The sequence below is a fragment of the Paramormyrops kingsleyae genome, chromosome 19, assembly GCF_048594095.1.
Source record: "Paramormyrops kingsleyae isolate MSU_618 chromosome 19, PKINGS_0.4, whole genome shotgun sequence".
NCBI lineage: Eukaryota > Metazoa > Chordata > Actinopteri > Osteoglossiformes > Mormyridae > Paramormyrops > Paramormyrops kingsleyae.
In genome coordinates this window covers 7,982,889-8,008,283 of record NC_132815.1, presented here as the reverse complement: position 1 = coordinate 8,008,283, position 25,395 = coordinate 7,982,889, and the positions used below count along the sequence as shown (strand labels likewise).

The window sequence follows — 25,395 nt, the reverse complement described above, 5'->3', positions numbered from 1 at the left end:
CAAGGGCCCAATGGTGATAACACTCTGCTCCTGCAGGAACTGAACCCTCCCCTTCTGATAAGGGGCATCCATGCCCCAGATTTGAGTTAAAGAAAACAAAGACAGATGGATTCGCTGAGCAAAGAGTTTTATTTTTTGTGTTCTGACAGATATCAAACGCTACGAAGTTCCTATCTCTGACTTCTTGTCCTTGTACAGCAATTTTTTATCAACCCTGTTAGGATCAAGGTGCAAACACACAAGCATCAAAATGTCTGCCATTCAGCAATTTACATTCCAGCCCTAGGCGTAGGACCAGCCACACAGCCAATGGGAGCATGTGTGACCTTCAACCAACTGAACGTTATTGCTGTGCACTTGCAACCCTCAGTCTTATATGGTTGAATCCTTCACAGTCCAACCGAAAAATACTTTTCCAGTTATAGTCCCAGCACTAAATGGACCAGTACTTATGACCTCCCCCGGGAAAATTTGGAAAAAGGTGGCACCCATTTTGCCCTTTTGAAATAGGGTGGGGGCTCTGTGCTTTTTAGGCCTTTGTGAATGACAAAGGTAATAATCATTTTCTGCTTCTGCGGACATACAGTCTGTGCTAATTAGGAGGATCATGTATTCTCATAACTGCAGATTGTCTCAAACACAATTTGGAGTGCTTTTGATTAGAGGAACAGATTACGAAGGACCCATAGAAATAAAGCCAAATTACGAAATAAATACAACCACAGCCAAGAAACCAGACTATGAAACAGAGTAAGACACGACAGCCAGTTAAACTTGTGCTTTCACCAAAAAATTGTGTTAAAAACAGAAAAAAGCACATTTTGTTTTTTTGTACAGTGTGAAGCCTGGACCAGCAAGCAGCTAATAGTGGTCAGTGAGATCCCTCTTGGAACCTCTTGTGCGCTGCAAAACAAACCACTTACCCACACGCATAAATACACACGTTCATTAAATAAAAAGACAATACAATCCAAAACAGTTTTAAATAATCTGCAGCCTTGTGGCCTATTGATGTGACGTGAAACTGTGGAGGAGTCCCTAAACTGAAGTCTCAGGAGAGTCTGGCGACGAGACCTGGGTCATGGCGTCAGATGGTTTATCTGAAGGACACTCAGTGGAGACCTGGAGAAGCAATCATAAGAGAGGAGAGAAAGGAGTCTCCTTAATGCATCTTCAAATTTCACTTTGCCAGATCAGCTGTTGTGGAGTCCCTTATAAAGAAATGCAGCAATGTGAGACCAGATATGCCCCAGACCCACCAATCTACTCCAGTGCATCACTGTGCCGTCCTGTAAGCAAGGACTTTCTCTGGAGGAGAGATACACCTTCGAAACCCCCTTTAAAATACTACCTTTAGAATACTGGTAGGGAGCAAGCAGAATTCCAGTTAAATGCAGCTACTAGCCAATAAAAAAAAATTCAATCCTGTTCCAGCTAATATATATCCTGCTGTGGCAGTGTGGTAATTAAAATACCTTTGAAACCGGTTTCTTAGATTCAGGGAACAAAAGTATGTTTTAGTGAGCCTAAAGTATTTTTAATTAAAAGAAAAGTTCTTTTCAGGTGATGCAACGTTACGGTTTGACGCGTAAATCTCCAGGCTGAAAACCCAGCAGCATTTCTGACCACAGGCACCTCTGTCCAGATGCACCTCAGCTTTTATTTTGAATGAATGTGTCTGTTAAAGCCTCTTTCACTATTATTATTTGGAATTACTTATATGACGTTTGATCCATTTGTAATTAAAGAACTAGACGCCTGACCGCAAGTCTGCTGGTCCAAGTCCCAGGAAACACCCAGTACTTTATGGCAAATGTCTCCTTGCCAAGTTTGCCTGTCAAATTCCCAGATAAATCAATGAAGTCTAAAAACACGAAAGTATGAGCAGATTAAAGTATGTGCCAAGCAACCAAAAATAAGCCATATATCACGCCGTAAAGCATTCAGGGGTTGCAGATTATGATTATAACCAAATAAAGTGTGTTTTTCAGGCTGAGTAGCTGGTCAGTAACACTAAAAGTCACCATAGCATCCCATTAAAAAACCCCCAACTTACTGCTTGCAGAATTTTCTTGTCGTTGCTGCTGTTCATGTTGTGTCTCTTCAGTTCTGATTTTATCAAGGCTGAACAAAGAGATTAAAAAAACACATTGATTACAAAACCCCACAGCATTCATCTGGCAAAAGTTTCATAGAGCTTAAAGTTCATTGTACAGATCAGAAGCAGCATTAACTCAGAAAACACAGCAGATAGAAGAACATGTAGCAACACAATCAGAGTTTAAAATTATTCTAGTAACTCAAACTAAAAAGATGTACTCTAAATCATATTACTTAAACTTATATATGAAAATCTGTTATTCACTGTAACTCACTGCATGCTTCAAACTCTCTGTAAAGTTTACAATTTGAGACCCTTGAGCCTTAAGTTGCAGTCTTATAATGATGAAACCTGACTTGGGTGATTCTTTGCACAAAAACACAGCTATATCTTAAGAGAGGAGCATTACGTATAACTGCAGACCTAGTTCAGGAACTGTTCAGGGAAACAACAGATACTATGTACAATTTGAAACTTCCTGAAGGTTGGCTCTTGACAGTTAGCTTTCCTGAACCAATACATGAATTAGCATTAGCACCAGACCTAAGGCAGCAATCAGAATACTACATACAAGTTTTTAAAAAATATCCCTGCTATGATCTTTCAACTGCTTGTCCTGTAGAGGTTTGCTGGAAGTGCGGGATCCTGGATGGAATTCTAGTCTACCCAAGGTCACATATAAACTACAATTACACACTATGGGCAATTCTGAGATGCTAATTCGCCTAACTGCAGATGTAACATTTACAACCAATAAGTAACAAAGCTTTTTTGGAAGCAATCATTTAAATTTGTTCATGAGTTTTTAAAGGTAATTTTTTTTTTTCGTTAAAGCTCAAGATTTAAAATATTTCTACTTTGTAATGAAGCATGCCAATCACATATTTTGCTTAATTTTTAAGTTGAGGAACACTAAATTTGCTGAGAAATCACATATATGTAGAGAAGGAAGAAGAAATGTATTGAATTACACAACGGAAACAGCCAAGGTAAATGTTTAAGTTAAACAGGTTTTAATCACTAAAACCATCACACCTATGGGAGGGTCAGACAGAATTCGGAGCTGCAGAACCAGTTTACAAGAGCCACCAGGCAAATGAGGGCTATTACCTGTCAGAATGATGCCCACGAAAATCCACACACACAAGAACAGGTTCCCAGCCAAGGGGTTGTGATCAGTCATTATCCTTCCCTGGATCAAAGTGAAAATGATCCCAAACAGCTGAGGGAACAAGGAGAACCAAGATGTGAGACCAGAAACATCCATCAAGCACCAGACACCTACTTTAAATTTGCCCCATAAACCTTTTGTTTTTGTCACAAAGCAGGTTAACATAAAACCTACCCACAATGCACTTGTTTTTGCAAAAAAACTTTTCTTGCTATATGGATGCATTTCACGTTAAGGTCTTGGTCTTGAGGTTTTATTAATTACTAAAGTCTTGATTCTGTATGCAAGATATGCATGCGAGCTCATCTGCATTTAAATAATGCTCAAAGTAAACAGATGTTGTAAGGTGCACAACACCTGGATAGGTGAGGCTGCAGTAATAACTGTATATTTCATAATTTACATGTCACCAAAACTACAATCAATGAGGCATGCATTGTAAGACTTCTGCTGAAGCACCTGTAGATTTATTACCTGTGCAAATGCATTTAGGAGACCAGACGATGTTCCCTCTGACTCTGGGTACGTAATTTCAACGCCAAACTCGAACCCCAGTGGTAGATAACCAGTCATGAAAAATCTGTTAAGGAAAAATTATAATAATAAACAGAAGTTAACATCTACAACATACCAACCATATTTACAAAGGCCAGACTTGACCATTACTAAACACCACTTTTGAAAACCTATGAAAGCGATTTGTGCTGCCAGGACCGCAGGTGCCAAGAGTCAACTGGCCAGTGGTAGATCTTATATGACATGTCTGTTACCCTTACTGAAGACTTGAAGATAGCTGCTCCCCTACACCCTCAGACTCACCCCAGCACTCCCGCTGTAAAGAAGACCACTATGATACTGTCCAAGTTCAGGGTGAAGGTGAAGACCACCATTCCAATGAAGGAGAGGATATAGACTATCAGAGTGGTCATTCTGAAACACCAAGAGAAATGCATACAGTCCACATCAGAATTAAGGACATAACACCGTCCAAAGGAAGTCAACGGTTAGCTTTTCAAATCTGTCAGCATTCAACCAGTGCTGGACTCATTTCATGAGCAGAAAAATCGAATGAGTATAGAGTAAATCCTATTGACAAAAATGCTGATTAGTCTACCCTGTCAGGAGAAACATTTATAAATCTGAGAAGGCAAGTTAAGAGCTCATAATTTGTTGAAAACGATATGCTGTGCACAGGCAAGGCCCACAGCTCCTAGGAGAGTGGATGGGGAAGGTTAGCAAACCAGCAGGACAGTGAAGAGGCAAGAAAGCCAGGAACAGAGGCTTACTCATGCTATGTGCCTGCATGGAACCTTCCCATCATTTATTGTAGTTTTTAATCGGATGTGTTTATTGACTACAAAGACATCTAACTTGGAGTTTGCATGCAATCCATTATAAACCTGTCCTTCTCATTGAAAACAATTCAGCAGCAGTTCAGGGTACAACATCAAGACACTCCTTGGATTACTACGCCTGAATCCCAGTAATCCAAAGTCTGAAGTCTATGAATCCCAGATGCTACAGCAGGCCAAAACTTTTATTCATTCATTCTTTGCATGCTAAGTGGCAAGAACTGAACACAAGTGTTAAGGTCATGGAGGCGGGGGGTTGGGGGAGCGGTAGGTGAGTGTATGCAGAGATGAGCCACACGCAAGCAGATGCACAAGATACATACTTGTAGGTTTTAGTGTGATCCAGCCACAGCCCACAGATTATGGAGCCTAGCATACCCGCCACGACCAGGGTTAAGCCAATCCTGCCAGCGTTCAGCTCCTGGCCCTGGATGAAGTGCTCAAGTTAGCATCCGCGATTCATCCACACATCAGAACTTCAAGCTCAGCCACAAAATGAAAAAGAAAAAAAAAAAAACACAAAACCTTCCCTACACAATGCATACTGAGCAAAGCAGGGCTCCCTGCTCCACCCTAGGTGTGTTCAGTATAGATATGGCGTGCGATAATGATCTCATGTCAGGGGAGGGAAAAAAAAAAATCATCCAATCAGTCAATGCCCATGACAAGTTAGCGTCCACAGTTTGGTTTTTACAATTAGTATTCAGTACGTCTTCAAAGTAAAACATTTTAGTTCCTGTTAATCAAACACTTCAAATTATAAATTAAAACAGAATGATGCAATTATTAAATTAAAATATTGCTGTTAATTGGCTTGATTCATCTTCACTCTGAGGTCAAGGGTGAGCGATGCCAGATTTGATTGGCTGCTGAACAGATCTTAGCGTATATGACCATCTGGCACATGTTCCTGCTGTGCCAGCAACTGATTATTTAAACCCTGAACTCGGCACTGGTCCCAGGTGCTATGTGGTGAGGATGCAACAAAAAAATCCTGGATTTTGCCTTCATTTAAAAAAAAAAAAAACTTTTTGTCTTTTTTCCAGCTCTCCCCTACATGAACACCAGGCATGCATAAGAACAGATTAAACGAATTAAAGTACAAAGAATTCAGCCCTTGCATTAAACCTGCAATGACAACCTAGTCTGCCCAGAATAAGCCCCTGGGCCAATTACAGCTAAGCATCTTTTTCCACACAGCAAAGGACTGAACTGAAATTTCAGGCCTCAGCAAGTGCAGTTCCACATACCACATAATGTGTCAAAATCATCTGATTCAGCAGCGTTGATAAAGAGTAGAAACATCCTGTCATGATGCCTAAGAGATGACAGATATAGACAGTTCTGTTCAGATTGACTGGAAGACACTTGTACACAGTTAAAGTCTAGTTAAGGCAAAATAAGTTTATCATGCAACAGTTTGCATATTGAGTTCATTTGACTATTCAAATACGTTTGCATTTTTTGTGATGCATGTATTCTGCATCGCCTATCACAGAAAGTAAATTCTCTCTTTACATTCAAAGCCTGTATAACACATTTTGGAAAAGAATGTGTTCTTTATCAAATTAATTCTGCCCTAATATCTCAGACAAGAGGAATATGAACTCTTGGCAGCCTCACCGTAACTGATGAGAAGTAAGAGAAAAGGCTTGCTCTTGAAGAGGTTAATGATTGACTGCTTGTAGGAGTAATCTTCAGCGGGAACATCGGGAAGAACTGCCTGAGAATGACTTGGTGGCATGGGAGGTCTGTCTTTAATTACTTGAGAATAAAAGATAAAAAGGAACGTGGTCAGGATAACAACCTCAAAAGTGCCTTGTGTTTCACCATGACAGCCCACATCCCAGTGTAGGTCACCTGTAGTCCAATGGATGCCGTCACTGATATCGATCAGAATTATCAGCTTCACAGCAGATAAGCATACAGATACGTGGCAATCGCTGCTTTTTCCTTGGTGTTTCATCATAAACCCAGGACTGATATGATAGGAATACCCCCATCCCAATCACAGATAAATCACTCACCGACAACTGCTAAAAAGAAGAGCAGCGTTGAAACTATCGCCGTTCCATAGAACATGATACTGATGTTGGAGCCCATCAGATCTTTGTCGTCTGGCGTATTGGGCACCAGAACTGGAGGCAGCAAAAAACCCACTGCTACACCCAGCTGGGAAAGAAGCAGAGATTCCAGTGGAATTAATAAATGTTTGACCATTTTTGTCCAAAAAGTGATTTAGAGCCACTAAGTTCTATACTGAAATGCAAATGGTGTTATAAAGCTATAAATGTTGGGTATCTTTACAACAGAAATATAAAAAAAATTGAAATGCATGATAAATTATTATGTGACACTTCATAGAATAACTATTAAAATGGTATAGTAATATGGTAATGAAAGGATGCTTGACCTGAAATTAGGATGGTGAGATACTCATCACCTTTACAGACCTGATTGCCTAGTACAGCTGCTGCACAGGCAGTGGACACTTCCTTAGGTCCAAACCACACTGATGCAATCCTGGACGGCAGTCCGAGGATGAACACCTGTGCAAGGGAACAGATAATCTGCGCAGTCATCGTCACCCCGAAAAGATCGGGTCTCACGCTGGCGCATTTCAACCACGCCCCGATGCAGTTCAGACCGGAACCCAGAAGTGCAGTAATTTTCAATCCTTTTTTATCTAGTAACCAAGTAGCTGGGAAGATCAACGGAATGTATGCAACCATATAGACGATCGACAGCCAGTCGATGTTATCGTTTGGCACGTTGTAGTAAGCGGTGAAAATATTGGTGATGATGCTGTACTGAATCCACTGGAAGGCATTGACGAGAGAATAAAGGCTGAACACCGTTAAAACGGCAAATCGTCTGAAATAAAGCTTAGTTTGCAGTGGCTTCTGTCCACCAGGAAGCATAGCCTGTTTCTCATCGGGAGGTATCTCCTGTTCAGATTCCTTAGAGCCGGGTAAGGTCAGGTGAACAGGTCCGTTTGATACACCTGAATACTGACTGGCATCCTGCGGTCCGTTCGGCTCCAGCGCCGTGGAAGCTGTGTCATCGCCGCCCGGTGCGCTGCCACTTCTTATATGGTTCTGTAATATCTCAGCCACCATGATGGTCGATCGTGCGAATCCCTACGTCATGCGCTTCCAATTCAGCCTGGGAAAGGTACAATGTCGACTTAACAAACCTGAACATTGTGAAAAGAAAACCACAACCGACAATGGAAATTAATATAGATATAATATTCACATACCTCACGATGTCCCAAGATGCTCTTAGAAGCGCCTCTGGTCTAACGAGATTAAGTACAGTACCCTATAGCAGATTACAGGACATTTTGGTACGAATTATACTGCATATTTACCCAACAAGTACAGTAAATGATGGTGTTATGTCCCACACGAGCGGTGCATGGGAATTACAGATGCCGGCACAGACATAGACGTCGAAACTCCTCCACGTTTCGCTCTGGTAGTAACAGAACAGGCGGCGCATCCGCTTTCGCTCGCGCTCGGATTGGCTGACTGCACTCGCACGCGACAGAGCCGTCCGATAGCGCCATCAGCCAATCACCTTCAGCGCCGCGAGATCCCTATCATAAATAGTGAACCGCCAAGCAATGTCAAAATGGAGTTGCTGGACAATGTATTAAATTGTAGTTTTTGCCGTTTGCTGAACGGGTAATGCAGTTGCAATATTTACTGTATTTTATTTGGAACTAACCTATTTGTAACCTACTTGGTGATAAAAGCTGGGTATGTCTCAACTATTAAAGGTATCACACACTTTTTAATTTTTTAAATTTTTTTAAATGTTTGATTTATATAATCACTTGTAAGAAACCTCTCACCTACTTTCGCCACATATACCTCCATCTTGTTACTATGGTCACAAGTAATCAGGTTTCTTACACCATGGTAACCGCACTGAATATCGGTACACACTCACACTTTGCATTTTGTACCGCACATCAAGACCCCGCAACAATGTCTAAGGCCAAGGAAGATGCGTTGTATGAACTGAACATGCGAAGAGAAACGTGGTGTCAAGTAGAAGTGAACAGCAAATTGCGGAGACCCGCGGAGAGGAGACACTTTGACTGTCATTTGAGAAACACCTGGGATTTCCATTCGCCCCAAGCCAAGATCCTGGATCAGCGATCAGCCTGGGTGGCCCAGGTCCACAGGCATCACGAGAAGCGGCATTTCCAAGAAAGTTGTAAGCATCTCAGCAAAATCATACTGCTTTCATTTTTTTCTTTCAAGAGATTGTGTAATATGAATAACTGCAATTCGGAAGCCCAGAATGCTACATTGCATTGGTGCTAATTGGTCAACCACCTCCAACTGTCCTCTTTGCAGATAAGGCGAATCTGGCGTGAAGCGCATGCTGAGAAACACTCCCGTCGGCTACAAGTAATTAACTATGTCGGAGAACAAAAGTAATTATCACGAAAGGGAAACGAAACATCTATTCGTTTCCACAATAAAGAGAATCCAGGCCACCCAACACAGATCCATCCTCAGTGGTGCCGGAGGCCGTTTGACGGTAGACCGAAGTAACTATAACAGGACTGCAAACTGGACCCGTGTCCTTAATGAACGATTTCCCCTTTAAGAGCAATCTGTGTAGGGAATGAGATTATCTCGGTTACTGGACTGATTCTTCGAGTTTTGTCATTTAGTTTACTATCCACTTTCGCCACCCACTGATATAATGATGTAGGGTAGAGTAGCATGCATCATATAATTAATAAAATATAATTCAATTAACATCACATTTTGAAGGGGTCGCCCCCACGGAAAAATAAACCTAATATCTAAGGGGATGTTTGAGACGTGAATTAATCTTTTAGTTAGACGAAACTAAATAGTAATCACGATTTCTGTCTATTCTACTGACAGGATGGGCTGGATGGGAGGCGAAGTATGCAAGAGGCAATCTGAAGTGCGGAGATCCGGGAAAACCAGGAGCGGGATATGTGACATGGCACCCGGCAAGCGGGACTGAAATAATTTTATAAAGCATATGTATATTTATATAAACGACCATGAAACCGGAGACTTGACGCCGGACAACTAAAGCTGCGACCTGTTACAAGACGCCGGCGCTCATAACTGGCAATGGGACCACAGCGGATCTGAACAAAGTACTGGACCTCGGTGCGATCTGGCAGCCCTGCTCACCGCTCCATCTAAATTAGACTCGCAACCAGCTACTTCAGATTCGGAGCGTGATGGGACCCAATCCATTCAAAGACTATATGGATTTTTAAGTCACTTTTGTATACACAAACTTCATGTCTGTGACCTGTAGATTAGGCTATTTCTAAAACTTTTTATCTGGCATCAAATTTAGACTCTTAATCCTTAGGCAACAGTTTATGCAGGTAAGAAACAGTGCTAATATTCACATGACAAAATAATTTTATTTACATTTATTTTTTATTCTGCTGGTCTGTTTCCAGGACTGGCTCAGTCATTTGGTTCAAGATCTTTCCGATTCTGGGAAACAGTCGCACTGCATTCCAAGTAGTTGCTTCCCTGACCTTCTCTGGTGTGAGGCTCTTCACTTTAGCAATGTACTCACAGGAGAGAACAATGTTCTTGGGCTCGTTTCGAACCTGTCGGAGCGAGAAATCTTGTGAGTTTGGGAACATGAAGGACACTTTGTGTCATCTGATTCTGACTTTGATCAGCATTCCAACCATGGACGTCGCCGCCATTCCAACCATTTCATAATTATTTGTTTGGACCCCCCACATTTAACATAAAATATTAGTTATATGCCAGTGTGTCCCCTCCCACACACATTCAAAATGCTTCTGACGCCCCTGATTCCAACCCACGTGTTTGTCTGGTCCGAGGGCAGGTGAATCTGTCTCAAGGCAGATGTGCTCCAAAGGTATCTGTTTAATAACCGTGGCCCTCTAAACCCAAGAGGAGAAAAGCCCATTACCCACAAAGTCTGAAACAAAGACAATATAATTATAGGATTAGCAGAAGCAGAAAAAAAAAATCCTGTGATTATCTTTTTAAAAACTGGATTAAAAACTGCTCATACGCAAAGTGTCAAAAAGAATTACAACTGTAGTTAAAAGTTCAGAAAGAATGTGTCTAAGAACATGTATTCAAAGACAAAAGTGAAGCAAGGGATTAAAAAGGGCGTACATTGTTTAAATGTTTTGGTGAAAAAGCTTATCCAGCATGCTAGATAATCAGGAGGTCGTAAGGCGATGGCTGTGAACGTGCAGAAGGACCCGTGACCTGTTCGTTCCTGCAGGCGGCTGGGGGGAAGGAGAAGCAGTATCCAGCCTTCACACCTTCCATGGCCACCGACGGCCTCCCTGCAAAGTTGTGTAGGAGAGCGCGGCCAATACCTGGAGGGACAACAGCCATGAGTTCACATGCTTCCGTTGACATCAGTGTCACTACGGTGACAGCCTGCCATTATCACATGACCTCCGCCTCACCCTGCTCCTTCAAGACGCTTATGGTCTGCCTTGCGGCTGAACGGGAGTGGACGTTCCTGTGAAGATAAAAGCATGATAGACTGCGGTATAGTTTGTCATCTCTGTAGTCTGTGAAACTGCAACAAAAATTCAATGCCCTCTTAATGTTAGAAGTTGAAAATGCAGGATTGCCGTAGCTGATAGGTGTTAGTATTACAGCGTATATCCATTGGCTTCTGTATGTTTAATTCTGGGTTGCTACAAAGGGTCAATAAAAACCTACCTAGAGTAGATCAAACCTTACTTTTTAGTAGTGTGAATTTGCCTCTGCCATCTGATATACAAATATAATATGTGTCCTGCTGGGTCTTCTGGAATGTATTAAGACTTAAAACTCTAACAATCATGGTTTTATTCAAAACTTTGACTAAAAACTCATTCGATTAGTGCCAATTTTTATAAGCAGATTTAACAACGCGAGCCAGGCACAGTCTCCATATCAGGCTCACACTGGCAAATCCATCTCCTTGGCGATTTCCAGTTGTTTCCTGAAGACTTGCTGCTGCTCCGCACGCTGCTGTGGATAGGGGGTGTACCACGGTGTGAAGTCAAGGCCAATCTGTAATTATTTTAATTCACAGTTATTAAAACTTAACAAATCATTGAGAGATGGTTAGAAAGAACACTATTCATGTCTAAAAATATCCATAAACATAAAACATCCAGTTAATTAAATAAGACCAGTTACAGCACACAACTATTAATGAATCAATGTGCTTTCCCTCCCCCAGCCTTAATGGGTACTTAAATACTTCAATGCTTTTGTCAAAACATTTTCTTATTGCAGTTACAAAAAACATGATACAGTGTATCACTCCTCCTGTAGTGCATTAGAAAGAAACCTGTACCACAGTGTAACATATGGGTCAAATGCAGAGGTCACATTTCTTTGTTGCGCACTGTGTGCTGTGGTGTGTTGACAATGACCACTGATCACTTAATTCTAAATTCTAATTCTAAGATGCTTCGGATAAAGATGTGATTAAACATGTTAAAATCACACGAAGATGACAAGAATAGCAACAATGGATAGTCTGCTGTCTTATACAGTACATACCTCTCCAATGGCCACAATGTCATCTCTGTACTTTTCAAATAAAGGCAAAGCACACTCCAAGTCCTAAAATGAACATTTTTTTTTTTAATTTTCACTCCAAGTAATCCTGATAACTAAAAGTGGACTAGTCCTATATTAAAACCAAAACGTGCATATTTCTGAAAAACACAGCATGCTCCCAGTAGGGTTAGGTACCACATTGCACAGTATATAGATAAACGGTGAAATTCAGGATACTGTTCACTAATCTGCACCTCCCAGCACAAAGTAAGCGAGACTCTTGCCTGAATCGTCACACTGCGGTGTTGCCGAGAGTCTGAGCACTGAACGGGGTGAATTCCCACACATGGCGCCAGCAAACCCGAGTAACTATAACAGATGACAAATCACCTCAGAGATGACTATCACTAAATAATTAACTTAACTGTGAAACAAAGGGGGAAACAGCGCTATTATTTATGCTGTTCCACAAATATTGTCATAAGATACCAGGAAAATAAATTAGTAAGGCATTGTTAGAAATAGTACTGTAAGTGCGTCCAACACAATTTTATAACTTAGGCTTGTTTGAAGTTTTTCCAAAGTTATATTCATGTGTTGCCCATATTTGGTAATGTTGAGTACGGAACAGGTGAAAGAGGAGACAAATGTTGCCTAGGGGTCATGCCCTTTTGTCTCCCATGGTCTGGGACAGACCGGCCTGAGTGTGCCTTTCCAACCTAACATAATACATGCTCATCTAGCCAAAGCGTCTGACTTTCCCAGACCTCCACACAATGGGGTCCATGGATCCATGCCTAATGCAGCTCACATTCTGTTTAATGTGTAACATCACCCACCACTTTTCTCCAAGGGTGTTGTGAAAATGATGGAAACACTAATAGTTTTATTTTTCACCCTGAAACCAAGCTAGCAAGGTCTGAAGACTCCCCGCTAGGGTTGAAATAGAACATAAGATCCTTTAAGGCCGCAATTAGCCTGGCCTATCAGATACAGTACACTTTTACACTTTTGTGTTAAACAGTCTATCCCTGATTGACACAGAGGTAATGAACTGTTTCACTGTTTGATATTATTAAAGATGTCATGCTTGCCTACCTTAAACAAAAAGTGTTTATACTACAAGTGAAAACTCTCAGACACAGGCATCCGTGTACTTCATACATTAATTCCACAGAAACGCACAGATACAGAATTAGACATTCTTTAAATTTCAGCAGTCTGTCCCCCTCGCTACCATGAACATGCAAGATCCCTTACGATTTGGACAGCTGGACGGCCATTTCAAACTCACTGGCCTCCTCTGTCACTGAAATTAGCATTCTTACTCCAGCCTATGCAACACAAACAGAAACACTTCAATTATTACACTTTACAAAGTTGCTTTATTGGAAGTCACAATAATTAAAAATGTTTTACTTAAGTTTTTATGATAAAGGCAGCATTTATTACAATGTATAATCTGATAAAGCTTCTTTTTACTGAAACAATCTGCAGCTTGCCAAAAAAACTGAAATCTAAACCATCAAAATATTATGCTGAAATATTACGTTTTCAAGGAAGGATTCATAAGGTTATTCTGTGGCACATGAAGCAAAGAGCATATTCAGATTAAAACAAGGAGCTAATAAGAAACAGCTGACCGACCTCCTTGGCACGCTTAATCACATCATCTGTGTCCTGGGGAGAAAAAAAAAACACGCACACCCCCAAGGTTAGAATGCAAAGACCCCACCATATGGCAAGAGTTATAAAATGAAACACATGCTGGATCACTATGTCATTCCTCTCCCTCCAAATTAGGTTCAGAATGAACAACAAGGAGGTCCACCGATATCACACCATATTTGTCCACAAAGACCAAGGGTAGCTAATCTATTTCAGAAACCCCACCTATGGCCACTCCTACCATCAGTATTTGACGATGGGGCTCCAACCTTTCTAACTTTAACTCTGAATTTTGATGAGAGGCACAATATTTAACCCCCCCCGGTAGTAGAAGAAGGAGCTCACACATCTCACCAGCAAACCAAACGCTGGCTTTCAGCCATGGCACCCAAAAGATCAACCAGAGCTTCTAGCACCGTCACCTCCATCTTCGATCAGAACAAAATCCAGGAACTGAAGGAGGCCTTCACTGTCATTGACCAGAACCGTGATGGCATCATCAGCAAGGACGACCTGATAGACACCTACGCAGCCATGGGCTGTCTTAATGTCCCAAAGGATGAGCTGGATGCCATGATGAATGAATCCAAGGGGCCTATCAACTTCACAACCTTCCTCACCATGTTTGGGGAGCGACTGAAGGGCTCTGACCCCGAGGATGTCATTACTGCCGCCTTCAAGACGTTGGACCCAGAGGGAAAAGGCACCATCAAGAAGGACTATCTTGAGTGCCTGCTCCAAACTCAGTGCAACCGCTTCTCTGATGAGGAGATCAGGAACATGTGGGCTGCCTTCCCACCAGACCTGGGTGGCAATATTGACTACAGAAATATCAGCTACACCATCACCCACGGTGAGGAGAAGGGAGAATGAACATCGGTGCTGAACATCAATGGACTTACTGCTAACGTATCAGCTCATTATTAACCTTGGTAACAAGCTGCCCTGCTGTCTTATTTTCTGTTACGGCTTGAAACTTTTTAAACAAAATAAATCATATGTTATTACCATCACGTCTTGAATTATAAGAGGAGACCTCATATCCACTACAGAAACCGTCTGTCCGTTACTCTGCATCCCTGATTAGGTTATGTACTCACCACCCGAAACTGCATTCAGATTATGGGAGGTCATTAGGCAGAATGTAACCATTCTATTACCGCATTAAGAAAGTGGTGCGTAATATAAAAGGAAACACGATGGGAATTATGTTAAGTTTATGCTGTTTTAATGTCCCATGCACTCAAACAAAACAATCTTTGACAATTTTCCCTGTAGGAAAATAATCTATTACCAGGTTAAGTATAAATCCGTTCAGTTAGCTGTCAATTCCATTCGTCAACTTTTCCCATGTATTTAATGTTTCGGTTGCGTTACCTTCGTAAACTCAGCCGCTGAAATGTGACAGTGGCAGTCGATAAATCCACCATCCATAGCCCACCAGCTAAGGGCTTAATTCTTAATGTTGTTTTGTGTTATAAATTGCATGGAACTACAGAATTACATATTTAAAATAAAAACAAAAAAAATTAACCCCCCCGTCTAGTATTGACACTAATTAGGAACTGCAATCCATTAAGAAGAATGCATACACAGAACCACACGGGGATATTGAAATGTATTACATATATTTTTAAATAGCCTAGTTAAATTCATCACAAAGACCAACTTCGAGCTGCTGCCGTGCGACTGTTACGCCCCCCGCAGCTTAGGAAACACCCTTCCGAAATCTGCACACTGCCACCTACTGTTGGGAGGCGAAACAGGGCTAACATTCGCATTAGTGACTTCTCGGCTGAATTCTATTTTAGGATTTTATTTTAGGAAACTTATTAATCAGTAGAAAACCTTAAAACACATATATTACTGAAACATGTAAACGTGCGTAAAATATAAACTATTACATTCAATAAGAAGTCAAATCCCGCCTCCTCTAAAATGGCCAATAAGATTTCAGCATTGGTAGGTCATTCACTTCCGGTTTTTACTGACGTTTGAAACGAATGGCGCTCAACTTTTGAGTGGTGAACTGATTATTTTTGCGAAGAAATGGAGAAAGAAGATCACAGGATCAAGCTGGCGTCGAAAAAGCAAGCATGCGAGCAACTGAAAAAGTATCGTGAACTCTTGAATAAAGTATTAGATGGACAAACAGGTATTTCTGAGGAGACTAAGCAGCTATTACTGGAGGAATTGATGCGGGTGAGATGGCTTCTATATTTTCATTAGGCTTCGGGAAACAGTTAAATATACGTTGTTTTTGGTACTGCCAGTAAATAAAGGTTGTAACTTTTTCCAGAATTTTGAGGCTGGAGTGAAGGAAAACATTCTGATTAATGGCGAAACATGGGATGAGGCACCCGATGAGGACGAAGGTATGTTTTCATATGTATTAATCCCAGAATGATCAGGGTGACCTACGTGTTTTGTATAGTGTGACATTTGAGTGTATAATCTATGGCGTTTGTTAGATTATGTGCTTTTCTGTAATTTTAAATGTTTCACTCGTTAGCATTGTTAAAATACCTTTGGTTATGTTCACTTGCAGTGTAAGTCTCCTTTTTCTTGGAGGAAAACTGTGGTTGTTGGCGTGCTAATGGTCCTTTGTAAGTTTAATAATTACAGTAGTAATGATGATGTAGAGTAGAGCATAACGTTCTGCTCCAAATGAACGCCAGAATGAGAAATGTGTTTTAGCTTCATGTCATAAACCATGATCTCACTGGTTTGGGCGATTACAGTAATTAACAACGCGTTACGAAGGGCATTCCTTGATATGTATTTTGCCCATTGCGCTTTCAGATGATGACTGTAAGAAGCTGGACGACATGCTGGATGAAAACATCCTGGAAACGTCCCTGAAACGCAGACGGTACCCTAAACAGATCCTCCCTTACGTCGTCCGTGCTCTGAAGGCAGAACGAGAAACTATGGTATGATGTAGTCTCTACTGACACATTTTGAGGAGGAGAAGCTGGTTTTCTATGTTTCCTATATTCAGAACAGGGAAGTGGGCAGTCGCCTTGAATGTAAGGGATGTAGATAGATAGCGATTTTGAAGATATAAAATATGTGGTTGACTTTCCTCAAGTAGTACAAGAACATCTTGTTTTCCGCTGGAGTAGCACAGTGCAAGATTGGAGAGCAACTTTACCCTTAAGTGATATCCCATTATAACCAGTTTTGTTATCTGGTGAATTTTTAAATTCAGTGATGTAGTGCTCCTTTGGCTGTCCTTAGTGGGGAGACAGTTCCAGGCAGTAGGTGGCAGTGAACACTGCTCTTCCCGTGTTGTTTGCCCTCCATCCTGGTCTTGGGGTGCCCCTCTGGCGACGCTAATGCAAAACACTGAATGTCGTAAAACGTTCATTAATTTTACGGGGCACGCAAACGCCTTACAGCCCTATCACTTTTTCAGGTTTTCATTTCCGTCCTTTATTGTTTTTGAAAATCATTTACACAGCTTTCCCCAAGAGGGCAGCATTGAGCTAGTTTTAATATGCCGCGGAGGCTTATTTAACAGTTGAAGTTCTTAATGTTGTACTTCGCAGTCAGATCTTAAAAAATACCGTATTTAGAGTTAGTCAGGTTTTTATAGTTATCCTGATCCTTATTTTACAGGCCCGTTACCAGAGGTGGACATTTCAAGTCCAGAAAGTTCAAATCAGACCAGGATTATAATTCAGACTCTGAGGCACAGTCACATAGTACTCAACTGGTTGGTTGAAACAAAATCTTGGTCTGGATTTTTGCTTTCTGGATCTGAAATGTCCACCTCTGCTGTTACGTGGGTAGTTACCGTCACCTTCGGAAGCTTTCCCTAAGCTACCACTAGATGTCTCCCTTAGGATGTTTAAAACGTGTTTTGAAAACTTTGAAAGCTAGGGCTGTAAGTATTGCGGTGTGAATTTTTTGCAATAAATATTATACATTTAAAGAGACAAAATTATTTTGAAAATTTGCCCAAAATAAAATATCGCCAAACAGACCTTACAGTATAAAGACCGTCAAGGATATTGGTGCTGACATAAAGCAGTGCTTCCACATCACTTGCTTTTGTTCAATATCATCTTTATGGAATCCAAAATATTTCCACACATCATCATTAAAATCTCAGAAGTTTTGTTTCTTATAAAAGAGTAGATGAAATTTAATGAAACTTAATAATATCCATCTGGCGATTGTTGTATTTGGTGTGTCTGTTACATGAACCAGTATCAATGTATATCAGTGCTGTGATCCTACTTTGCATCTCATAACATGCCTAATATATCGTCACACACTTAAATGCTTTGGGCCAAATGTGTTGTGTAAGGTGCTATATGAGAATGAATTGAATTGAATCCTTAGATTTTAATGTATTTTCTTTTGGTTTTAGGGTTTGTATGAACAAGCAATAAAGCCAGTAAAGATAATAAAGGATCCCATTCAAGGTAAATGTCACAATTTGGCAGCACACTTCATTTTACCCAACCAGCAATATCAATAGTATAATTCTTAGTTTAGATTTCCCATTGAAGTTACAGAGTGACCCGATTTCTTAAATATTTCTTGTGCTTTTGTGGTGTCTCATGAGGAAGTTGTGGGAAAGCTCTCAGCAAAAATGTTATACACTGAATATAGTTAATTTCATTCATCCTGAGTACTTGGAATACTTTTGTTTGAGTTTCGTCTGGTTCCTGCTGCCCTGATAACGTCTGATTTGACAGTTGTGATCGGGGGACCTTTGCATAGGAACAAAAAACTCTCGATGGTTCTTCCCTTGAAGGTGATGTCAGCGCCTGACGAATGTCTTGTAAATGACTAGATCAAGTGCTTTGTAATCCAAACAGTAATACAGCATTTGGGTTTTTGGCTAATGCGGTTTAGAGAGCATCCTCTCAAACACATGGTTTAATTAATTGTATTACAGATATGTCTTATTTTACATATTGCATAACTGATTTGTCTATAACACCTTGTCCAAAACTTACTTTGTGCCATTAAACCCTTTAGATGGCTGCATTGTTACTGATGGGTTTCTGTCTTGTCACTTTGACAGAGTACAACAAATGCGGAACCTGCTTCCTTGGGAATTCGTTGCACAATCTTTATTTCTATTACATTATTTTCTGCTCTTTTGTTGGTTTTTCTTCTGTCACCCGGCTTCCATTAGCTGTCGCTGTGCAGGTCTCAGACATGGACGCCCTGTTGGCTGTAATAGGTGTTAGCTTGACCTTTGGTTTCACTTCTCCTTTGTGGAAAGGGACATCCCCGCCCATGTTTTTCATTTAAGGATATATGCAGAGTAATTTAGGTACGGGTGGCCACAGTGAGTTCAAGGACGCTCTGCCATTTCCCTATTTGAGGTCTACGTGGTCACTGGCCTGAGCTGAAAGACCACTTTCTTACCTATTGCCTTTCGGAGCTGTGTGGATAGGTACCACAACTTCTCATGTTCTCAAGCTCTGAAATTCCCCATACTGTGTTTACTTTGTGGCATGTAATGCTCTTTTCATTTTTTTTCTTCTTCTCTTTTTCCCTTCCCCCACCCCCCCCTCAAGGGAGCACCGTGAGCAGTCTGTCAGAGACTGTACCCAAGACGGTCAGGCAGGCTGCTGCTGTGATGAAGGTGATCCTCCAATCTCCATTTATTTGTAGAAGCACCCAGTTTCTCTAATTGGCTTACCGCTGCTTTCACTTCATCATCTCAGGCTCTTATGTCCTAACAGTCTGTAGTTGTATATTCTACTTAGTATTAAAACTAACTACCTGGTTTGTTTTACATAAATAATACACTGGGCTGTTCGTTTTATTTTAGAATGATATAATTCTCTGTATTTTGGTTATCTAATGAAACAACAATCGGAACCATCTCCCATTGGCCAATGTATATAAATTGGCCTTCCATACAAGATCGTTTTGAGTTTGGGTTTCAGGGAACATTTGCGGTTCTGTATGGATGGGGGCAGTTTTGGTTTCTGTTTTTTTTTTCTTCTTTTTACTATCTTACGTTTGTTATAGAGTAGCTGTTTAATCAGTAAGAGTCAGTGCGTCTACTGAAGTGTTGTCATAATTGCAAACGCTCTATTCTCTCGCCATGTCCAGTCTCTCCAAACTGTCCAGCAGCAGGCCGAGGGTCTCCGGCAGGTAATGGCTATGCAGCCTAATGCCGAGTCCATGGAGCTCCACCAGGAGGTGTTCGGCAAGCTCTCGGGGGTTGAGCAGTCATGTGACGGCAGAAGACGACCCCTCAAGAGGACTGCAGTTGAGATGGAGATGAACAGCATGTACGTTCTGAACCCAAAGAGAGACAATACATGTGAAGAGCCATAATGAAGCCTTTACCCCGGACCTGCTTGTAATTAAATCAGTGTTACTTGTTACCTGTTGGTTTATCAGAAAAATGCCCCATGCGCTTGTAATGAGTATGAAATTAAGGTGAGGTTGGCCCAAACGAGGAAGAAACCATATAAGCAAATTGCAAAGCTTGACAAGTCTTTCAAATTGCTGTGATGTTAAGCTGTCTATTGGGTTAAACAACTTTGTGGGTGCAGGGGTTGCATTCTTTAAAAATATGACAAAAGAAATACATCTTTATTTGGATCAGATTTAAGGAAACTGTTTTTGAGCACTAAAGCTTTAGGTCCAGACAAGGCACAAGCAGACTGATCTCATCAAGTTCTTTGCTCATTGGATAGTTGGGAATTTTAACGGCGTTCGCCAGCCATATTTGGAAAGTATATTTAATTGTGCTACTTTAATGTTTAACGTGTGTTGCCGTTAAAAAAACATTTCTCATCACATGCGTAAAAGAGATCACTGGAACATTTTGCCAGTTCCCTAATGTCTTATATAACATTTTTTTTTAAAATACAAACCTCGGTAAATACATTGTCTAGACTTACTAGAAAAGAGGTTTTCATTAAGCGTAGGACGAACTTAAAAGCCTCCCGAAACGTTAGACGACACTGCTAGACATTGCAGAAACGCACTAACATGTGACTTAAAAGAACGCTGGTGACCATTTCAAGAAAGAAGTAACTCCACTCTAAAAAGTGAAACTGGTCTTGGGGGGGATGCATCGATTGCATCACCGAGACTGCGGAGATGGAGCCTTATAGTATCCATCATGTGAAGCTCAGCCTGGGCATGGCGAACGCTCAAACGGGACGCGATTAGGTGTCAGTCTCTGCTGCATGAGGCATGTCGGCTGCCGGGGTCTCGGGCGCTTTCCTGCACAGAAGCGCCGATCTGCATGTGCTTCCAGAATGTGAGGTGAGATCGCTGTAGCGCAAATGAAAGCAATAAAGTTCTTCACGGGAATTATTGCTTTGCGTGCTGTGTTTCGTGGAATTTGAATAGTTGTTTAGTCGTGCAAAAATTCATTGGAAAACACACCAGTTAAACCACACTCAGTACCAGGAACAACTAATGGTACTAATAATAGATGACGGACAAAAGATGTTAGTGTGCAAAGGCGCGATGAAATACTGTAGTATGTACTCTAAACGTGTTACTGTGTTGTACTGACAATACTATTTTTTAATAGTAATAATAATGTTTTGTTAAATTACGCAGTTTTTTTTACCTTCCGTCTCTAAAATGCGAATTAAAATTTCACCGTATTACGCAGGACGGCTATATCCCTAGTATGAAATGTGTCCTATCGTCTTCCCATCTATTACGTTAATTTAAAGTAAAGGAAGCCCTGTTCTCAGGTGAGACCTATAGATTATTTTAAAAGTATTTTGCCTAGACATGTTTTATAATTGAAACTTGGGGACATGTTTTTTCAGGTAGGAATGTATTTAGCATTGTATTCTATTTGTATTTAAAATAGGCCTGTATATATGTATATTGTGCGAGGAACCTGACTTAATCATGCTCGCAGCATTTTCGGCGTTAGATTATTAGTGTGCAGTACCCCTCTTCCTGCCCTTAACTTGGTTTAAAATGGGTCTATTTATCGATGTTTTAAATAAGGAGGACGAGGATGATGACCGAAGGAATAAGAGGCGAGAGAAGAACAGGGCAGCGGCACAGAGAAGTCGCAAGAAACAGACACAGCGAGCTGACAGGCTGCACGAGGTACCTCAGCAGGGTCACCGTCCTCTGCGCCCACTCGGTTCGGTCGTCCCCTTCCTTTTTCCAAACAACGAGAACCGGCACTACGCAATTAATAAGTAAGAAATTGCAAAACATGTGGTTAGCTCTTGCCTCACGCCTCTCGGACCAGGGTTTGAATCTCCACCAGTGTTCTATGCGTGGAGTTTGCATGTTGTCATAATTGGTCCTGAGGCTGAATGACATGGGCCCTAAGAAGTTTGTAACGTGATTGGTCCGGGTTGCTTTCTTGGGGCCCAAAACCTATAGTAGCCCCTGATCAGACTGTTTCGTGTCCCTCCTGCAGGAGTATGAATGTCTGGAGCAGGAGAACCTCTTGCTGAGGAAGGAGGTGCAGACTCTCACGGAGGAGCAGAGGCGCCTGACAGAGGCTCTGAAAGCGCACGAGCCCCTCTGTCTCATCATGCACTGCTCTGCTGGCCTGATGTCACATACGAGGATGGAGCTCCTCTCTGGGGGTCTCCCTAGGTAGAACGGCAGTCATGGTCAGGGCGAACTCAAGCTCTTCTCACATCCTACGTGCAGGTCAGGAATCGACGAGCCCTGGACTCAGTCCCTAGGCAAACCGTCGGAGATTGGGAAGAATTTCCAAAGGCTGAAGGAGCATGTCATTCTCCAGTGGGATGTGTTGCATTTGGGCTGAGCTGTGTTCAGTGGAAGCAACGTCTTTGCCAATTGCATCCATCTGTACATCATCATCGGTCCCTATGGTCTTGTGATTCATGATTCATGGTAGACATGTTCAAACCCACCTGATGTCCTGATCTATTATCTTTATGCATAATTATCCGTATGTATTAGTAAATGTTATAATCTGCATTACTTGAATGTAACACGACACCTTTTGTGGAGTAAGCTGTTCTGTACTTTTTTATGGGAGTTTTTCTCTTTTATATAACAAATAAAATAATTGGTGGATTTGCAGTATTTAAAAAGCTGTTGTCCTTGATTTTATATATAGCTATTTGTATATTTCTTTGGAACTGGTTAAACTCCCCACATAAACATTTTTTTGGGTTTAAAATGCATTTATGTTTGTTATGAACTGCAGTATCAAATCCATCCATCTTTATTCTGTAGCATTTTTTCAGCGTCACGCTGAGTTGCATCCTATCCAGGTAGGATAGGGGCTCCAGGCAGGGGACAACCTGGGGGGTATGGCAGTCAGTTGGAGGGCAGACACTGCACACACACGCACACACACACGCACGCACACACACACAGATTAGGTACCCCCACTCAGGCCTAACCTTAACCAAAAGTAAGCAAACAAAATACAAGACTTTCGGCATTTTTAGTTTTTCTTTTTTTTTATTGCATTCACGGACTCATAAAATTGAGTTTCCCCTTGTGGGGACTAGAAAAATGTTCCTACAAGGTCAAAAATAAGTTTTTTTTATCACATTGTGGGGACATTTGGTTCCTACAATGTAATATATACATGGCTACACATACAAAATCTACAGGTAATTTAGAGTTGCATAACAAATGATGGTATTGTTAATATTAATGAAAAGCCGACATTAGCTGAGGAACTGGCCCAGAAACGACCACCTCTGGCTCATACCTTCGTGATTAGGGCTCAGACTCTGGCTCTCAGTGTCTGGAGCTGGCATGTTCTACCGTACTGGTGTCGCTGTCTTCTGGGTAGACAACTTTCTATCCAGGGACATTAGGACTGCATACAGTGCTATACAATAACGTTGTATACAAACATCCTTTTTTTTCTAGACAGTGGATGAATGGGAAATGTTTTTTTTTGTCAGTAACGTTTGCGGATACAAAAGTACAAACGAAAAACTAGCACTCTGCTTCCTGCCAAATGATTTTCTAGGCCTACGTTCGGACAGAAGGTTATTCACAGGCTGTGTGATCAACAAAAAAAAAAAAAAACACCATCGACGCTGAAAAGCAATCTGATTGGCTAATAATTCTCCTAAATGCTGTGACTGCGGTTCTAACAGCCACATGTCAATTAGTGAGCCAGCTAATGTCTACTTGGGTCCCATTCATGTTCGGAGCTGCCAAGGTTTTTCCAGATGTTAGTGCTCTTAAAAACACTCGAACACCTGCAGCAAGACTGGTGACAGGTTTCTTTTGCTCCATGTGACTGTTGTTTGGATACAGAACTTTACTGAAGGTTGACTGTACACTCTGGGGTGTCGCACTTCCGCAAACAGGCACCCAGGCTGCAGTCTGGACATTTTTGGAGTGCAACATTAGCGCTTCCCCTTTTCTATTCCAGTTTTCCCTTCTCGCTTTGACATCAGACGCGCAGTGCCTCAGAGAATGCACTCATCAACCTGATGACTTCCAGTTCTTGCATTTTACGGTTTATCGCATTTCGGGGGGGGGGGGGGGGTCCTGTTTAAAATCTGATGTAGCCAAAGTTCATCCAGAAGAACTTTGTATAACCTACTGCTGGTGTTTGTGTGCATGATTATAAAAAACAACATCGGAGCAGGGGTGAACTTTGAAACCGAGTTTCACATCAGTTCATTAGCTTCTCGTGTCTCGTTTGATATGCCTGCTGAAAATATGTGGTTTGTGAACACACGTGGGTTTGCACACAGATGCACGTACACAACGTGTAATTTGTAATTTACTTTTATGCAATCCAGTTCCCCATTTGTTCTGTTTGATCTCCTGATAACCTGATAGTGAAAAATTACTCTTCCTATAAGGCAACAAAAAGAACCCAAAAGCATGTGAACTGGTGTCTTTACAGTGCAAAGTGAGTGTGTGACCTCTAATGTTCTGGCATCCGATGTCAGGGTGGGTGACCCCGCCCTGCACTTCTGAGGAATAAGCATTGGGGTTAATATCATCTTTATCCTGCCTAAGCGGTTATGAAACACCCAATAATCTGACAGTTTTAAAGACTTTTTTTGCTGGAAAGTAATGGTAGTTAAAAGATTAGTTTGCTCAATAAGAATGCGTACATATATTGGTCAAAAAAAAAAAAAAAAAAAATATATATATATACATACATATATATATATATATTATATATATATGTGTGTGTATTACAGTTTTTCTCGATTGCTTTGGAGCGTTTCTCAAATGACAATTAACATTTGCCAAACAGCAAGTGTAATCCCCATGCCGTAATGTCACCTCTGCACAGCAGAACATCATCTCTCATTGCTTCACTCAAATTTACAAATGTTTCAATACGTACTACATATATGCAAATGATTTTGTACAGTTGTCATCATTTGGCACAATTTTCAGTTGCTTTAGTCTTGTTTGTCAAAATATGTAGTTTCCCACTGTAATACAGTTTTTCTGAATTGCTGGAGAACATTTCCTAAAATCTTCTTTCCTTTTCTCAAAACACTAAGCACCAACCCTAAAATACAAGCTACTCACACAAAACCTTTGACTCATCCTGCAAAACTAAACAATCTTCTCTAAACT

At 41.2% G+C, this 25,395-nt stretch overlaps 5 protein-coding genes across 17 annotated transcripts; 3 read left to right on the top strand and 2 right to left on the bottom strand.

Annotated features, from left to right (window-relative positions):
* Positions 1-110: 110 nt before the first annotated feature.
* flvcr1 (FLVCR choline and heme transporter 1) lies at positions 111-8,304 on the bottom strand. Of its 3 annotated transcripts, none has more exons than XM_072702603.1 (12): positions 7,887-8,304; positions 7,629-7,789; positions 7,078-7,173; positions 6,652-6,796; positions 6,248-6,388; positions 5,875-5,942; positions 4,948-5,051; positions 4,092-4,202; positions 3,747-3,852; positions 3,212-3,323; positions 2,057-2,124; positions 111-1,122 (listed from the first exon to the last, which is right to left on the bottom strand). In XM_072702603.1, exons 2-12 carry the CDS (start codon positions 7,686-7,688, stop codon positions 1,039-1,041), a joined length of 1,095 nt encoding a protein of 364 aa, XP_072558704.1. In that variant the 5' UTR covers positions 7,689-7,789; positions 7,887-8,304; the 3' UTR covers positions 111-1,038. The 3 variants fall into 3 exon arrangements, with proteins under 3 accessions (XP_072558704.1, XP_023696719.2, XP_023696718.2); XM_023840951.2 differs by having other exon boundaries at positions 7,641-7,789; XM_023840950.2 differs by having other exon boundaries at positions 7,078-7,789.
* spata45 (spermatogenesis associated 45) lies at positions 8,250-11,387 on the top strand. 8 transcript variants are annotated; one of them, XR_011984062.1, is made up of 3 exons: positions 8,250-8,408; positions 8,609-9,191; positions 9,538-11,387. XR_011984062.1 is itself a non-coding variant. In XM_072702604.1 (3 exons), the coding sequence occupies exons 1-2, from the start codon at positions 8,518-8,520 to the stop codon at positions 9,012-9,014; spliced, it is 354 nt and encodes a 117-aa protein (XP_072558705.1). In that variant the 5' UTR covers positions 8,250-8,517; the 3' UTR covers positions 9,015-9,048; positions 9,538-11,387. The 8 variants fall into 8 exon arrangements, 2 of the variants coding, with proteins under 2 accessions (XP_072558705.1, XP_072558706.1); XR_011984061.1 differs by having other exon boundaries at positions 8,250-8,851; positions 8,995-9,074; XR_011984060.1 differs by having other exon boundaries at positions 8,250-8,851; positions 8,995-9,191.
* tatdn3 (TatD DNase domain containing 3) lies at positions 10,042-15,572 on the bottom strand. 3 transcript variants are annotated; one of them, XM_023840952.2, is made up of 10 exons: positions 15,247-15,572; positions 13,849-13,881; positions 13,462-13,535; positions 12,486-12,570; positions 12,202-12,264; positions 11,594-11,703; positions 11,106-11,161; positions 10,900-11,012; positions 10,482-10,562; positions 10,042-10,256 (listed from the first exon to the last, which is right to left on the bottom strand). In XM_023840952.2, the coding sequence occupies exons 1-10, from the start codon at positions 15,301-15,303 to the stop codon at positions 10,071-10,073; spliced, it is 858 nt and encodes a 285-aa protein (XP_023696720.1). In that variant the 5' UTR covers positions 15,304-15,572; the 3' UTR covers positions 10,042-10,070. The 3 variants fall into 3 exon arrangements, with proteins under 3 accessions (XP_023696720.1, XP_023696724.1, XP_023696722.1); XM_023840956.2 differs by lacking the exon at positions 10,482-10,562; XM_023840954.2 differs by lacking the exon at positions 12,202-12,264.
* Positions 13,991-14,879, top strand: LOC111858833 (myosin regulatory light chain 11-like). Its single transcript, XM_023840958.2, has one exon. The coding sequence runs from the start codon at positions 14,251-14,253 to the stop codon at positions 14,740-14,742; it is 492 nt and encodes a 163-aa protein (XP_023696726.1). The 5' UTR covers positions 13,991-14,250; the 3' UTR covers positions 14,743-14,879.
* Positions 15,573-15,845: 273 nt separating the features above from the next.
* On the top strand, positions 15,846-22,445 carry nsl1 (NSL1 component of MIS12 kinetochore complex). 2 transcript variants are annotated; one of them, XM_023840936.2, is made up of 8 exons: positions 15,846-16,071; positions 16,169-16,244; positions 16,672-16,802; positions 18,248-18,302; positions 19,413-19,480; positions 19,957-20,138; positions 21,835-21,939; positions 22,262-22,445. In XM_023840936.2, exons 1-8 carry the CDS (start codon positions 15,919-15,921, stop codon positions 22,296-22,298), a joined length of 807 nt encoding a protein of 268 aa, XP_023696704.1. In that variant the 5' UTR covers positions 15,846-15,918; the 3' UTR covers positions 22,299-22,445. The 2 variants fall into 2 exon arrangements, with proteins under 2 accessions (XP_023696704.1, XP_072559073.1); XM_072702972.1 differs by lacking the exons at positions 21,835-21,939; positions 22,262-22,445 and having other exon boundaries at positions 19,957-20,459.
* The last annotated feature ends 2,950 nt before the right edge of the window (positions 22,446-25,395 follow it).